Source organism: Sorghum bicolor, chromosome 2 (assembly GCF_000003195.3).
Source record: "Sorghum bicolor cultivar BTx623 chromosome 2, Sorghum_bicolor_NCBIv3, whole genome shotgun sequence".
Lineage (NCBI taxonomy): Eukaryota > Viridiplantae > Streptophyta > Magnoliopsida > Poales > Poaceae > Sorghum > Sorghum bicolor.
The window spans coordinates 59,874,309-59,890,226 of record NC_012871.2 but is presented as its reverse complement, the minus strand read 5'-3'; the positions used below and the strand labels follow the sequence as shown (position 1 = coordinate 59,890,226).

The 15,918-nt window shown below is 46.6% G+C and overlaps 2 protein-coding genes across 3 annotated transcripts; one reads left to right on the top strand and one right to left on the bottom strand.

Annotated features, from left to right (window-relative positions):
• On the bottom strand, window positions 11,018–12,313 carry LOC8060277 (cell wall protein IFF6). Its single transcript, XM_002460196.2, has one exon. It carries the CDS (start codon window positions 12,121–12,123, stop codon window positions 11,389–11,391), a length of 735 nt encoding a protein of 244 aa, XP_002460241.2. The 5' UTR covers window positions 12,124–12,313; the 3' UTR covers window positions 11,018–11,388.
• LOC8060276 (putative glycine-rich cell wall structural protein 1) lies at window positions 14,535–15,448 on the top strand. 2 transcript variants are annotated; one of them, XM_021454571.1, is made up of 2 exons: window positions 14,535–15,038; window positions 15,130–15,448. In XM_021454571.1, the coding sequence occupies exons 1-2, from the start codon at window positions 14,601–14,603 to the stop codon at window positions 15,199–15,201; spliced, it is 510 nt and encodes a 169-aa protein (XP_021310246.1). In that variant the 5' UTR covers window positions 14,535–14,600; the 3' UTR covers window positions 15,202–15,448. The 2 variants fall into 2 exon arrangements, with proteins under 2 accessions (XP_021310246.1, XP_021310245.1); XM_021454570.1 differs by having other exon boundaries at window positions 14,535–15,057.

The window sequence follows — 15,918 nt, the reverse complement described above, 5'->3', positions numbered from 1 at the left end:
TCCGAGGGCTCGGGGGCTACCCCCGCGGGGTCGCTCGCGCGCCCCCACGGAGATTCGACCGCAAAACAAAGCCTCCACTCGAGCGCTAGCGCTCAAATGGAGGCTCGGGGGCTACTGTCGAGGGTATCGGTAAGGGGTACCCTCAGCGATGCGCATTATAAGATTGCCCGTACGCAGGTCGAGACCCTCAATTCGACGCTCTAATCTTACGTATGCGCCGCCATCGACGGTCGCAGCCTCGAAGACGGAAATAGCGTCGAGCGAATCGGTCAGGGCTCGAGCGACAACTGCCGTCGAAAACGGAAGCGGGCTCGAGCGAACCGAGAGGCGTCGAGCGCAAGGACACTGTCCGCCGCCTGACGCGCGCACGCGGGCCGGAGCATTAAACGCACCTGACGCTTCCCCACCTAACACACGGATCACGGAAGGCGTGATAGGGAACAAGCTTCTGTCCCATCGTCCTTTTTGCAGCCTTCCCGCCGAACGACCCAGGGCGTGTCGGGACGCAGGAAACAAGGATGGAACGTCTAATCGGGACCCCCTCGAGACATCCAAGGTCAGCGCTCCAGATATCAGCATACTACACGGCGTCCGACCCTCGACCGAACAGGGTCCCTCCCTAGGGACAAGTTGGGCGTCGACTGACAACACCACAGCTACCCCGCCGGATCCGCCGCCATACCGTACAAGCGTGCGACCTCAGAACCAGCGCAAGGCAGCGGGCAGGGCAAAACGCAGGAGCACGCGTAATCATCACCGGGCTATCAAGATGGGACGGCTCGAGGCCATGCCGTACGGAAGCCTCGAGTAGGTCGGCGCTCCATGCGGCTATCGACCCCTACTCTAACATCTACGTATGTACCCTGTGTCTCCCCTTGGAGCTATAAAAGGAGAGACTCGGGAATAGAAGAGGGACACGAGAACACAAGGCCACACTCATACGTAGTAGAGCTCCACACTTCATACCACGCTTGTATTCGCCCCTGTACAAGCACTTAGGTGCAAGATAATACAAACTCTCTCCCCCCGCTGGACGTAGGGCCTTCTCTTGCCCGAACCAGGATAAATCTCTGTGTCTTCTTGCATCACCATCCGGGAAAGGGAGCACGCATACAAATTTACTCGTTGGTGTGACCCCCCGGGGGGAAAACACCGACAAAATCTATATTTGTAGATGTAACCATTATATTGATGGGCCTTGTTGTGACACTTCTAAATAACTATGAGTCGTTCATTCAATTAGATCAGAGGTTGGTCTCATCTATTAATTCCTAGCAGGAGGTAATTGGTGAAATATGTATTATTTAATTATTAATTTTGTAAAATAGGATAAATAAGAAAAGTTTTAGATATAAAATCTTTTTTTCTAGATCTAACTGATGCATGCGTGATCTATTAGATACAGTAAATCTTTTTATTTTGTAACTTTAGATATGACATAATTAGATTACCATTATTTTGGATTTGGTCGTGACATCTAAGGTGACTTCTTTTTTAGAAATATATTGTGAACCAAAAGGTGGTAAATTTCATCATTAAATACAATTCTCAGATAAATTTTATCTTCACATGTGACTATGTAAAACAAGTTATAATTTTTTGAAGACGTCCTATGTAAGGGTGTGAATAAGTTGCCTCGATTTATCAAGTAGCTAGTGCACCATATTTCACAGAAATCATAACTTCATCATATAACCTCGTATAGGGATAAAATTTATATAATATTTGTAGTTACCCAAGAGAAGTACAATTTTGTAGTTCACAACATTTTATTTTGAAGCCATCTTGGCACCAAAATAATAAATATAATGTTTACATATACAAATATATATTTGAACATTATATTAATTCTTCTGGTGTCTTAACGACCTCAAACTAAATGAGTTAAAAACAATTGTAGATCTCATTTTTGTCTACAACTTCTGTACAAATTTTTATCTCTATCAGGTTCATATAAAAAAGTTATGATTCTTTAAGGTGAGATGTAGAAAAAGAAATCTCACAAATTTTACAACAAATATTCTATCAGTTTCCCTCCATTTCAGTTGACGACAGTAGTATGGTTTTGCAACAACAACAACAACAACAACAACAATAATAATAATAATAATAATAATAATAATAATAATAATAATAATAATAATAATAATAATAATAATAATAATAATAATAATAATAATAATAATAATAATAATAATAATAATAATAATAATAACAACAACAATAACAATAACAACAACAATAACAACAACAACAACAACAACAATAACAACAACAATAATAACAACAATAATAATAATAATAATGATAATAATAATAATAAGAATTGGAAATACGACCAAAAGTACTCTAACATAAGCTGAGGCATGTCAAGTGGGGCTTTTCTTTCATGGGCCATCAAAAACTCTGTGTTGGCCATTTAACGCCTTGTTCATTTGAGCTTATCTACTGAATCTGTCAACCATTTTAACAGTGTTTTTTAAATAAATTAGTAAACAGTAGCGCCGTGCTTGCCAATTGGGATAAGAGAGATAGTGTTGTAACTAGGCTTCAGAATCAATTCGAGAAGAGAGAATAGGAGAATGCCATTTGGATTATCAAACTTTTTATAAGCTATAATAGTTAGAGAGAGTTAGTTAATTAGCTTTTTATAAGTTAGATGTAGAATAGTTTAAAAATAGACAATATGCTATCTTGTTTAGATGAGGTATAGTATTTCTAGCAGCCGGCAAGTTATTTTAATCTAATTCTAAGTTGTCTCATTGTTTGTCTCAGCGTTTTCCAATCGACTTATCACTGGTTTGTGTATCTTTTTCCTTCAGATTTAGTAAGAACTCCTTGCTCACATACCGAAGCCTAATTGCTTATAGAAAGTGATTAAACACAACTAAGAAAAATAGCCAGTTGTTAGTATCTCCTAAAATATAGCGCTAAAATATCTAATATACACACTGTAAAAAAATTATTGTATGGGTAATGTGAAACGACCTAGATTTTTCCACCACAGATTCGAATTATAATGTGATAATTCAAAAATTGAGCCATCACATTATCATATATCAGCTGTTATCATAGTCATACATCGTGAAAAACAAGATTACAACACAATTACTTTACAACTCTTGGTCAACAAGTCTATTACATCGTTTTTCTAGCGGAAACACACACGGGTCTATATCAGAGTTGATGTAACGCGTCAGCGGTGAAGGCTCCTCCTTCACGGGCAATCATCAGAGTCGGCGTAGTTTATCAGCGGGCGTAGCCTTCATCTCCGAACCAAACTTGAGCGCAGGAACGAGACCACCTAATCCTTCTATTCTCCATAGTCATCGCCATGGACCACGTTCAAAACCTGCTAAACAATTTTCAGTACGATTTGTACTGGCCACTGGCTCCCACCCTATGCTTTTGCGTAGCTTTGTGGTAGGTGGAATGCAAAAGGGTAGATCAAGAGGCCTATATATGGCTGTAGTTTTTCCTATGCAAGTTCATCAATATTTAATAATAATAATTCATCAAGTTTTAATCCATCTCAACCACACGTCCATCCATCCATCCATCCCATCACACACATCTCACCACACTCTCACTCTCTAGGCGGCAAGTACGACTCCCGCTCGTGCCTTGCCTCAACGGCCAACGCCGGATCCAACACAAACCCAGGGGAAGATGGAAGGGACTCCTCTCACTAGTCAAGTGAAGTGGAACATAGGAAAGGTCCATAGCCGAGAAGACGGCATATGTATCGATCGATCAACCAAACTCTGCAGAGGTTTACACTAACCACAAGATCACCATCATCGACGAACCGGCTCGTCTAGGCTGATACCGGGCTGCCTTCCAACTAATCACGATGCCACCCTACCACTCAGGACTGGGGCCACACCGGAGTACCACCGGCATGCTGAGACTGTGAGGCGTAGTACCGGGCCCCCAAAGATCACTACGCTGTCTTAGGATGGTGTGGGTCCTCATGCCCGTACCTCCCTACACTATCCGCTATCAACCTAGTAGTAGTGGCACCGCACTAGCTGGTCATACATCCGTCCCGTTCCATGGCTAAGGCGAGTGGCGTGTAAGGCTTCCTACGAACCGGTTCTCAAAACATCTCAGTCCTTAGGGTAACCGAACAGGACATCTTCACGAGGGGCCAGCCGATGCCCCTCTCGACGGGACACCCGGCTACCCCATGCTAAACAGCACCTCCTATCCCGGTGCTTCGTCCCATGAAGACACTCCACTCCGGGACCTCTCCCTGTCACATGTACCCGCCATAGGTACCTCTCGTGGAGAACGCCCAGGTAGCATTCCCCGGCAAGACTTGTCCCAAGACTCGTCGTAAATCCTGCTCGGTCGACTCGACCCTCACCACACACCCAAGACACACGCCAAGATCTCCCCAAATCCATTATCCATTTCTTAACCAGTTATCGGCACCACGTGCCTTATCCACTCACATCCAATCCTCCACAATGCATCACATCACAGATATAATGCGTAGTAGAAGCAGTAGCAAGTAGTATGCAAGCGTCTAACCTAACAGCGGGTGTGCGAGGGTTATAGGTTGCAACAAGGCAATGGCTCACAAGCATTTCTACCATGCAACCTATCTCAATTCATTTGCATAAAAGTAAAGCACTGGCATCTACAATATTGCATGTCTAATAGGATTCTACGAGGTTGGGTGGGACGTGGCACCTGTTGAGTGACATTTCCAAGATCCTCAGTTCACTTGTAGTTGTACTCATCCAAGGTCTTTCTCCTATCTGCATGCCCTTCCTTCGACTGGTTCTGATTCGATCATCGCTAACCGAAGCAACTACCTCGTAAACGACAATCAAGGCGAAACAATCAAACTACTAGACCTCGAAAGACAGCGAAAAGAGACGAAGAACACTGAAGAACAACTACACTAAAAGAGCACCGAAAGGATAATGACTTAGCCCTCTCGGTGGATGTCCGATCCCTGGGCTAAAAGAAATGAGAATGGTTGTTTACTAAGTACAAGCTGGAGTCTTCGCCTAGCCGTTACTTCCCGGGTCGATCGTGTCGACCTGTACGGCTTTAATAACAAAGGCGTAGACCCTAACTTATTCTAAGTAAACACCACGGCTTACGGTCTTCCGATCCAAGTGTCATAGAGATCGACGGGAATCGAAAAGACTACAAGCACGAGAAGTTCCGGTCTCTCTCAACCCATACGCCATTGCAGTTGGCGAGAGCCAAGAGAGGGTGGAACAAAGAGAGAAGAAAAGGGGAGTGGTCTACTCCTTCCAATCCACTTGCCATGGTAAGAGACGGGGTATCAGAAAGAGTGACACACAAGAACATGAGTGCTTAAACTACTTGTAGGGTACCACGACCTAGGTACACTGAATGCACTAAGACATCCCTAGGGTTCTTAGCAGTGCGGTTGTCACCGCAAGAACCAAGGAAATGCTACGGTCGAATAGGTACAAGCATACAAGAGTTTAAACACAAAGAACCAAAAAGGCGGGAAAAGACACGGGTTTCACTTCCCATTGATCCACTTGCCATAGCGACGGCGGGAATCGCGGAATTGGAAACAAAACATTAAACAAGCAAAAGGGCTCAATCCGCATCTTACTGGATCGATGGGGATTGAGACCAAGAGAGAAGAAGAACAAAACCACACTCTTTCAACCAACTCGCCATGGGACAACGACAGTTGGAGAAATAAACGCGACCCCACGAACTACACCAACTCATAACACTTCTCGACCTAGGTGCTTCTGAATCGGCATAGGGTCATTCCTATAGTTTCAGGCGATGCGGTTGTCACCGCAGAAACTAAGGGAAATGTCCGGGTCTGGGCGGCTTAAGCATATGAGATGGATAAGATAAACATGCGAGAGACAAGGTAAAGCCCGATGACCATGGCGAGGCGACTCGCGGCCATGAGCTCCACCTAACGAGTTGGCTTTCGTAAGTCCCATGATCATCGTCCGCTAATCCCCCCACTAAACTAGGTCAAAGGTGGCTCGCCAAGTGCGGGTAGGAGGCGCACCGACAACGAGTCCATGGGGACCACGCCTGTGGGTAGAATAGGGTCGCTAATATTCATAGCACTAGAGAGCCAACCAAAACAAGGGAAACGTGCTAGGTTCGTCATTACGGCCACCGTGGAACGATCCCACGACCGAAATGGTCGAACATACTACGATCCCCGACCGGCTCGAAGGCTCGGTCCACAACAATGGCAAACAACACATGACCACCAGAACAACGCATGAAGAACCACAACACAATGACTGGCAACACAATCGACGCAAAGACTATACGGAGTAGCACATTTCCATAGCACAAGAGATAAATAGAGTAGACAAATAGACCGGCACGAAGGCACGGCACAGGCATGGATATAGATAATTCATGGATCGACAAGTATAGATAGATGGATATCGACGATCACTAACAAGTATATACAAAGATACAAGAATGAAGGGCAAGGGTTTTGTTGACGTCACGAAGGGCGTCAACTCAGTTCAAGGTTCGACCTTGGTGTTGGACGAAGATCTACTGCGGGCTTGTTGCTGCTCTTGGTTGGCTTCTGCTTGCTGCGGCTCGGCTGGAGGCAGCATGCATCGGGAAGGCATCAAAAGCACGACGAGGCCACTGCTTCCCTACAACAGTGAAGGTTCACGGCGCGAAGGCCAATTTCAGCAAGGCGAAATAGGAAGGGGAAACAAGGGGGACTTGGGCACTGGTGGCTCACCGGCGGCAGAGAAGGGCTTGGCGAGGACGAGGTGCTCCGCTGCTCGGGGCTCGACGCAGCACGGCATTGACGAGGGGATCTGGTGGGGGCGCTGCTCGACGTCGTGGCTGCAGGGGTTGTGCTTGGTGACGTTGGCAGCACGGCGTCGAGGTCGTTGTTGTCACTGCGGTGCGGCGTCCACGCGCGACGTCGGGGTTCGGGGCAGAGGTGCTTGACGCGGTGGCGAACGCGCGTTCCCAGCCACGGCGGAGTCCGTGCGTGTCGAGAAGGGTGCTCGGGCTTGGCGCAGTCGACTTCGCGACGAGGCGGTGACCGCGGACAGCACGGCAAGGACGTGGACGTGGACGCCGGATGGGGTCGCGGGGCTTGGTCACCGCACCGACGTCGTGGACGGAGCTCGGGCGACGTCGCAGGCGGAGCTCGGTGTCGGGGTCGGGGTCGAGGCGCTTGGCGCGGCGGACGGCTCCGGTGCGACGTGGCTCGGCCTGGGCTCGGCGCGGCCGGTGCCGGGGCTCTCCATGGCCGGCAGGCCCTGGCGTGGCGAGGCCTCGGCCCTGCTCGACGGCGCTGCAGGCAGGAAGGGAAGAGGAGACGGGGGTGGCGGCGCCAAGGGAGAGCAGAAGGCGGCGATGGCAACGCTGGTGTTTTATAGGGCGCCGTGACCTAGGGTTGGGAAACTCCGCTATCCTCGGCGTCCGTGGCGAGGACGGGACACGCGGCGCAAATCGCGGGGCAGGCACGGGCATCGGGGCTCGGGGGTGCGGCCTCCTAGCGACGGCGGCGGCGCTCTCCAGGTGCTGGGGCGTGGGCGTGGTCGGGGCAGAGCCCTGGGTGGCGGCGGCGGCGTCTGGGAACCAGGGGGCGCGCCCTAGGGCAGGGGAGGGGCGCGGTGCTGGGCCTTAGGCCGGGGCGAGGCAGGGGAGGGGAGCGGGCTGGCCTGGCTGGGCTGGTGGCGTTAGCAGGCCGGAAGGGGAGAAGGTTGGCCGGGCCTGGTGCGCGGGATGGGCTAAGGAGAGGAGGCAGGGACAGGTTGGGCCAGCAGGAGAAGGGCGAGCTGGGCTGCAGCAGCGAGAGAAAGAGAAGGAGTTGGAGCCCAAGAGAAGAAGGAAGGCTTTTCCATTTTGCTAAAATGGTTAAGAGGAAAAGGAAAAAGAGATTGAGATGAGTTGCCATGAATTTAAGATAATGGGATTTTGAGAAGAGAATTTCGACAAAAGCTCGGAAGGATCAAAGGAGTTTGAGACGTACGCCAACGAAAAGGTTGAGAAGGGATCCGCTTCGCCTTTGAGATAGGCTCAACAGAGATTCAGAAAGACTTGCTACGGATTTGTGCACTCCAAACCCTAATTAAGACTCAACTCCAAACTGACTTTCGAACAAAGGCACTCGCCTACAAACAATTCTATATGTATGCCACGATTTGTTAGCGGGTTAGGATCGAGTTAGACCTAGAAACTATATGCTTCTCACGATTACAGGAAAAATTTTAAAAATCTCGTATTTTTGGTTTACGTAAAAATCTGGGATGTTACATAATGGACACTTTGTGAATGACTTGTACATGATGATGAATGTCTAGCTAATTTTCTCTACCATAGGGAGGAAAAGGATGAAGATCTAGCACAAAGCAATTATGGCCTATGAGCCAAGGCAGCGATCAATGTATCCTAAACGCTAAACGCTAAACAGTCGGTTTTCCTTCGTTTAGTGTTTAAGACGGTTTAGATGTGTTTAAATGGATTAAAACGGTTTTACACAATATTACAAAAATATGCATATTTTTTAATGTAAAATCAATTATTCTAACTTTTATACATATTTATGCAACTAAAAATCATTTATTTTAATATGTATATATGTTTATGCATGTTAGAAGAATCAAATATATATTTATGCATGTAACAAATCAAGTGTACATATTTATAAATATAATAAATTTAAGTATACAAATTATTGATGTAAAATTTAAGTAGAATCACTTGGTGTTTGCCTAAACAACCGTTAAACAGCCATTTAGCTTGTTTAATTCTGTTTAGGCCGTTTAGATTATTTTTCCCGTTTAAATGGTCAACCGTTTAATTCCCTATTTGTCCCTAAACAAAACAGTTTGCCACTCTTTACCGTTTAATCGGCTGTTTAGGCCGTTTAGGCGAACACGGCAGTGATAGATCATTCCTTGTCTTTCTATATAATATACCACCATAGAGCGGGCGACGAGCTAAATAGCCACAATAACATGCTACGTGGACAAATAATAGGAGCGGCCACAATTAGAGAACCATGACAGCGTATGACATTTTTGTATGCTAAACACAAACTATTTCGTTTACACAGACCATACAACGTAATGGGCACTTTGTGAATGACTTACATGATGATGAATGTCTAGCCAAGTTTCTCTACCATAGAGAAGGAAAGCATAGTTTGTAGGAAGATCTAGCGAAGAGCAATTATGACCTACGAGCCAAAGGGGTATAGATCATTCTTCACTTTCTATATATACCTCCATAGAGAAGTGTCAGAGCTAAATAGCCACAATAACATGCTACATCTGGCACATAAAAGGAGCAGCCACAACTAGAGGACCATGACAGAGTACAACATTTTTGTATGCATGATATTTTCATATCTAACTGATAAGACACCCAGTTGAGATGGTCAAAAATAAATGCCCACTGAAAATCTAGTGTTGCGTTTGTTAGACTTAGATAATTCAATCTTCTAGTCGTCATTATTGATAGACTAAATAATGGTTATCATGTGTACAAGAACACCGCACTCGCACCTGTAACTTCCTGCCTGCCTCTACGAGGCCAGGCCCGCTTACATCTGGCAGCTTCTCTAGAATATAGTCAGTCCCCACAGACCAAAACTTCGTCTTTTCTGCACACTTTGTCCTCACTCGCGCGCACCCAGAAAGTACTTCCCGGTCGGTCACCCATCCCTAAATTGCTCTAAGCCAAGCACGCTTAACTTTAGAGTTCTTTCGAGATGGGCTTCCGGAAAAGAAGTTGCAACTTGTTGGTTTGAGTCTCCTATTAATCCTATTAAGCCCTGGGCCGGGTGTTACATCATCACCCCCTTAAGAGATCGACGTCCTCGTCGATCAACCCCAAGCCAGGAACGTCCCCTCTTGGCCACGTCCGTGCATCCAGTTCACCCTGGGCATTCGGTAATACCGAAACGATCGGTTCGGTTCCTCGGTACTCATACAAATTCGGTTCATGAGAAAACTGGTACCGATCGGTTCCTGAAAAAATTCGGTACCGAGCTAATTCGGTATCGGTTCTTTCGGTTCGGTTTCGGTATTTACCGAAAGAACCGAACATATTAGAGGAACATGTAACATCAAGTTTAATAGCCAATTTTAATAAAAATTCAGCGTGATTCATATAGAAATAACAATGTCAAAATCATATATATAAAAGGCCACAATATAATAGGAGTAGATTAACACAAATATGTAACATAATTATCGATTATAGACCCATCACCAATATTACATATTGCTAGTAGTCATATTCGGTACTAGTTCGGTACTTCGGTTTACCGAGGTACAGAACCGAATATACCTCGGTAAATTCGGTTCCTGAGAACTAGGTACCGAACAGGGAACTGAATTTTTCGGTTTCGGTAAATCGGTTCGGTTCTCGGTTTTCGGTATTTGGTGCCTAGGGTGACATCCAGTGCCAGCGCATGTGCCATGCCGTGTGACCACTCTGGGTCCACACCAGCCATGCACACCATGCCTGCGCAACCGCGACGCGCCCGTGAAACCGCGAGAGTCGGCTCTGATACCATTCTGTAACGTCACGCCTCCACGAGGCCAGGCCCGCTTACATCTGGCAGCTTTTCTAGAATATAGTCAGTCCCCACAGACCAACACTTTCTCTTTTCTGCACACTTTGTCCTCACTCGCGCGCACCCAGAAAGTACTTCCCGGTCGGTCACCTATCCCTAAATTGCTCTAGGCCAAGCACGCTTAACTTTAGAGTTCTTTCGAGATGGGCTTCCGGAAAAAAAGTTGCAACTTGTTGGTATGAGTCTCCTATTAATCCTATTAAGCCCTGGGCCGGGTGTTACAGCACCCACACCCATTCCACCTAATGTGTGAGGATTTTACCAATTAGCAAAACCACGAGCCTATCGCATGTTAAATTACACTAGATAAAAGGTGAGTAAATTTATTCCCTATTCCTATGTTCTAAATGTGATACATAGTTCACAGAGTCATCTTGGTAGAAATGCAAACATGTATTTCCTAGTCAGAAAAGTTTGAGACAAGACAGTGAGCTACCCAATAAAAACCTGAAATGCCAAACACAAACTATTTCTTTCTTTTGCGAGCAAAGAGAGAATATTTATTAGCTAGGCTTATACCAATTACAATCGGCACTCAGGAAGGGCCAAACACACGCAGAAGTTTATCCTAACCAAGCCACAGAGTGTTTACAACGTCTAGGTAACAACGCTAAGACATTTGCTAGCTACTTGATTACCATCTCTCTCTACTTAGGACCACTTCCGTTCATCCATCGGCTGAGTAAGATCTCACACACAAACTATTTCCTTTACACAGAAAAAGGAAAGATAATATGTTCTACTAGTAGAACAAAATACACTGCAGGATACAACAAGAAACATTTATGACTTCAAGGGTTTCCACCGGAGTTAGAACCATGACCATACCCCTGTCCACTCCCTATACCCACCACCCCATTGCCCGACCCACTCCCAGACCCACTACCCTCGCCATACCCAGACCCAGACCCGCTCCCACCACCCTGCCCATACCCTTGCCCACCGCCGGAGCCCGCAGAGGATCCGGCCCCCGACCCAGTGGACCCCGCGGACGATCCAGCGCTTGAGCCGGCGGACGAACTGGCCCCTCCCACGGATACGGACCCGGACCTGGACCCGGACGTGGACCCCACCACGGGCGCCGACGCGGACCCCGAGCCAGACCCGGACACGGACACTCCTCCGGTGCCTGCTCCGACGCCGACCCCCAGGCCGAGGCCGAGGCCCAGCCCCTGCCCGCCGCCGCCCAGGCCGATGCCGAGGTTCTTCCTCGCCACGCGGCCCTGCGCAGCAAGGCCGCAGGGCAGCGAGCACAACAAAGCCACCAGCACTAGAGCGCTTGCGGCAGCCGCAGCGCCCCTGCCGCCTCCTGCCATCCCACCACTCGATCCGGCACCGGCAGACGACCACACGCACTCGGACACACTCCGGCTAGCTCGCTCGCTCGCCGATGCGGAAAGCCTCCGGCGTGCTGCTGCTCGCTTTTTATATAGGAGCCGGCGCGCATGCGCGCGGCGCCAACCGCCAAGAGGAACGCGACGGGGACGGGGACGAGAGATAGCAGCTTTTGGCGGCGAGACGGACATGGAGCGGTGCTGGTGGTGCTGCTGTGCCAAAAAGGCGCGCGAGAGTGCGGGGAGTGGTTGTGATGGCGGGAGTGCACGCCTGCGGGAAGGAGCGAGATCGATATGCACTGTGTGGGATGGCGCGCGGTCTGGTCGGTTGTCCCCAGCTCCACTGTCGCGTCCGACGGTCCGGTGTCTCGTCACCGTGCGCGCACAGGTGCTTTTGGTTGGTTGGCTGCCTCATGTCGAAAGTTCGATATATATATATATATATATATATATATATATATATATATATATATATATATATATATATATATATATATATATATATATACACACACACACACACACACAGGCATGGCTGCTTCGTCCATGGTTTCATCTCGCGTTAGGCAAAGTTAGGCGGATTAATGCAAGTTGTAGTGTACGTACACGCATAACCGGACGGGGAGTTTCATGATGTGATGCTCCGGTCCGGTTAGGCTTGCAGTTGGTTTCAGTGAGCAAGCAGTCACTGGCAGTGTCGTCAGTCGTCAGTATATATATATAGTATATATGAAAGCATAGGTCTTGTTTAGTTCACCCAAAAACAAATTTTTTAAAAAATTTCTCGTCACATCGAATCTTAAGTCACATACATAAAACATTAAAACATTAGATATAGACGAAAATAAAAACTAATTGTACAGTTTGCCTGGAAATCACAAGATAAAATTTTTAAACCTAGTTAGTCTATAATTAGATAATATTTATCAAATAAAAACAAAAACACTACAGTACCAAGTCCGAAATCTTTTCGGACTAAACAAGGCCACAGTGGTGCCGTAGACCATAGTGGCTTATCTCGAAGTCGCTGGGCTTGACTAGGATTCAGGGAGCGGGGCAGGCGGACAAAAGCTGGAGGCGCATGGATGCCGCTGGTTGTCCTAGGCAAAAATTTCCCCCGTAATTTGCTCCCAGTTAGCGCACTGCTACGAGGCCCTTGTTTGTGAAAAAAAAAGTTCTATAGTATATGTATAACTATAGTGATTAGTATCGAATCATAGACTAATTAGGTTTAGAATATTTATCTCACAAAATATATATAAATTATACAATTAGTTATTTTTTAATTTATATTTAATGTTTTATGCATGTATATATCAAACATTCGATACGATGAAACGAAAAGTTTTTAGATGAAAAATTTAAACATGGCCTGAATCATGATGCCATGTCTTTGTGTTAGGCCCAAATTTGCCGGTCAGTATTCATTGACATCGTCGATCTCTGCACATTGTAGCTTTGCTTTTAAATTAATATTTAGTCATTTTACGATATGCTTTAATTTAGAAATAAGATATTAGTACATCACATACTACAACATGACACAAACAAGCATGAGCAATCCAAATTTGTTAAGATGAGTTCTAGACTATACCCTTGAGTGGAGCCTGAAATAAGCATGAGCAATCCAAATGTGCTAGAGATGAGTCTTGAGTGGAGCCCGAGCTACAGGCATGGTAAACACCGTTATCATCATCAGACTTGATCATGGTGGCCCTGCTCGAACAATCTAGCCTTGATGCGCTGGTAATATTTCCGAATTGACAAAGACATCACATACACCACCACTGTCAACGGGCATATTATTTACCACTGAAAAATAGTATTATTAAATTTTGTATTAAATTTAGAAAGATACGAGCACCGACTAATTAAATCGAATAGTTGAACCTGATGGAAAGGTTCTGCCATAAATTATCTTGATTAACGAAAGTGCTACAGTGGCCTAAGTATGGACATGGAGAATTATGACTTTTGAGGCAAAATAAATGTAGATTTGACCAGCATGCAGCGGTGCTGACTGCTGACTAAAAATGTGGCAGGCCCCGCTGTATCGACAAAGTCCTACCGTTATACGAAGAAAATGCACATGCATGGGTCTATCTGTTTACGTCGATAGGCACATACGCACATCAGCTTTGCTTTTGCATGCACAACTGCACCAGTAGTCATCTTGTTTAAGGCAGGCAATGCAAGCCATTGCATTGCCCCCCGTTCATTCTCTCCCAATCACAACTTTGTTTCCTCCCCACTAACAACTTTACATCCCACAAAGGCCCGCCCCCACAAACGTGTCGAACAGCAGCGCTAGAGGAATAGCTCACCGGCAGCGACTAAACCAGCACTACACACCATGCATGGCCGTGAGCACGCGCACGGCGGCCGCCGCTGTGCTAAAGCTCTCACTTTGCTCAGCTCGCGGCCAAATGTACGATACGACGCACGGGCAGGCTCCACAGAGCGAACACGCGCGCGCGATTCAACCACACCACTCCGAGAAAAGACCTTATCACTAACAAGCATGGAGCCACGTACGTCCTAATTAAGCTCCTGATGTTATTATGATGGAACTATATATAAACTCCCGTGGGTTTGCCAAAGCTTTGCATCGCACATGACATAACAAACTGTTATTAGGCAATAATACAGATCAGCAGCAAGGCATAGACATGAAGAAGGCAATTCCACTAGGAATTGTACTTGTGGTTGCCGTGCTGCTTGCGCCAGTGGGTGAGAGCCGTCCTGCTCGGAAGGACCTTGGCATCAACCTTGGGAATGGGCTTGGGATCGGGATCGGTCTAGGTGCAGGCGTTGGTGCCGGGGGCTCTGGCTCTGGCTCTGGATCAGCATCGGGCTCGAACTCAGGGTCAGGGTCTGGATCTGGCTCAGGCTCTGGATCAGGATCAGGATCAGGAGGTCTGGGTCTTGGGCTTGGTGTTGGAGTTGGTATAGGAGTAGGTCTAGGTGGCAGTGGCTCTGGTTCAGGCTCTGGATCAGGCTCATCATCCACGTCCGGTTCAGGCTCTGGAGCTGGTTCAGGATCAGCATCAGCTTCTGGTTCAGGATCAGGCTCAGGAGGGGGGCTTGGGCTTGGACTCGGTGCTGGAGTAAGTATCGGATTAGGAGGTAATGCTGGTCCTGGATCAGCGTCAGGGTCCTCTGCAAGTAGTGCTTCATCATCTGCAGGTTCTGTTTCAGGGTCCGATGGCAGTTCACACGCTGCGTCCAGGGCAGGATCAAGTGCCGGGTCTAGTGCAAGACCAAGCGTAGGGTCTGGTGCTGGATCTCGAAGTGGGCAAGATCACCATTGATATGCATGTGTGTTACCTTGAAGACCCTGTTTCTCTGGTAATCATCTCTGGATTAGCTTATTATATATAGGAAGACGACATAAACAACGATGGCAGTTACTAGGTTTTATGTATTTGTACTGATCCGATGACATATTTACAGTATGTTGGTTGTGTGGACGTTTTATAAGTACTTTATAATTTAGATGAAGAGATGCTGTATGAAACCTGAGCTGCTCGAGTTTACGTTCGTTCTATTTCCCTGAACAAGTTGTGTTCACATCCATCGGTTAGCTATTAGTGTACCTTGTTGTCAACTACAAAGCGATAGATCACGTTGATTTCTATAATTTTGATATAAAAAAATTATCTTCTTCTATGAATTGAGCATTTGGTTGATCTTATGGTAATGTGCCCATCAAAAGCAACTCAATCTCAGTCTTTTAGTGATTCGTAAAAGAGAAAAGAATCTACATTTGACTTCATATTCATATATTAAAAAGTTCTGATTTTTTTTATATATATAAGAGAAGAAGAGGGAGAAATAGGGGCGGGGGATAATACCACCTGCCATGTGGACTCCACTACCATATCAATAAAGCCATGGCTGAGATTAGTGTTCGATGATTTATTATGAGAGAAAAATATTGCTGGGTGGCTGGCAGAAAACCATGAGATGCTATGGGCAGAAAGTTGG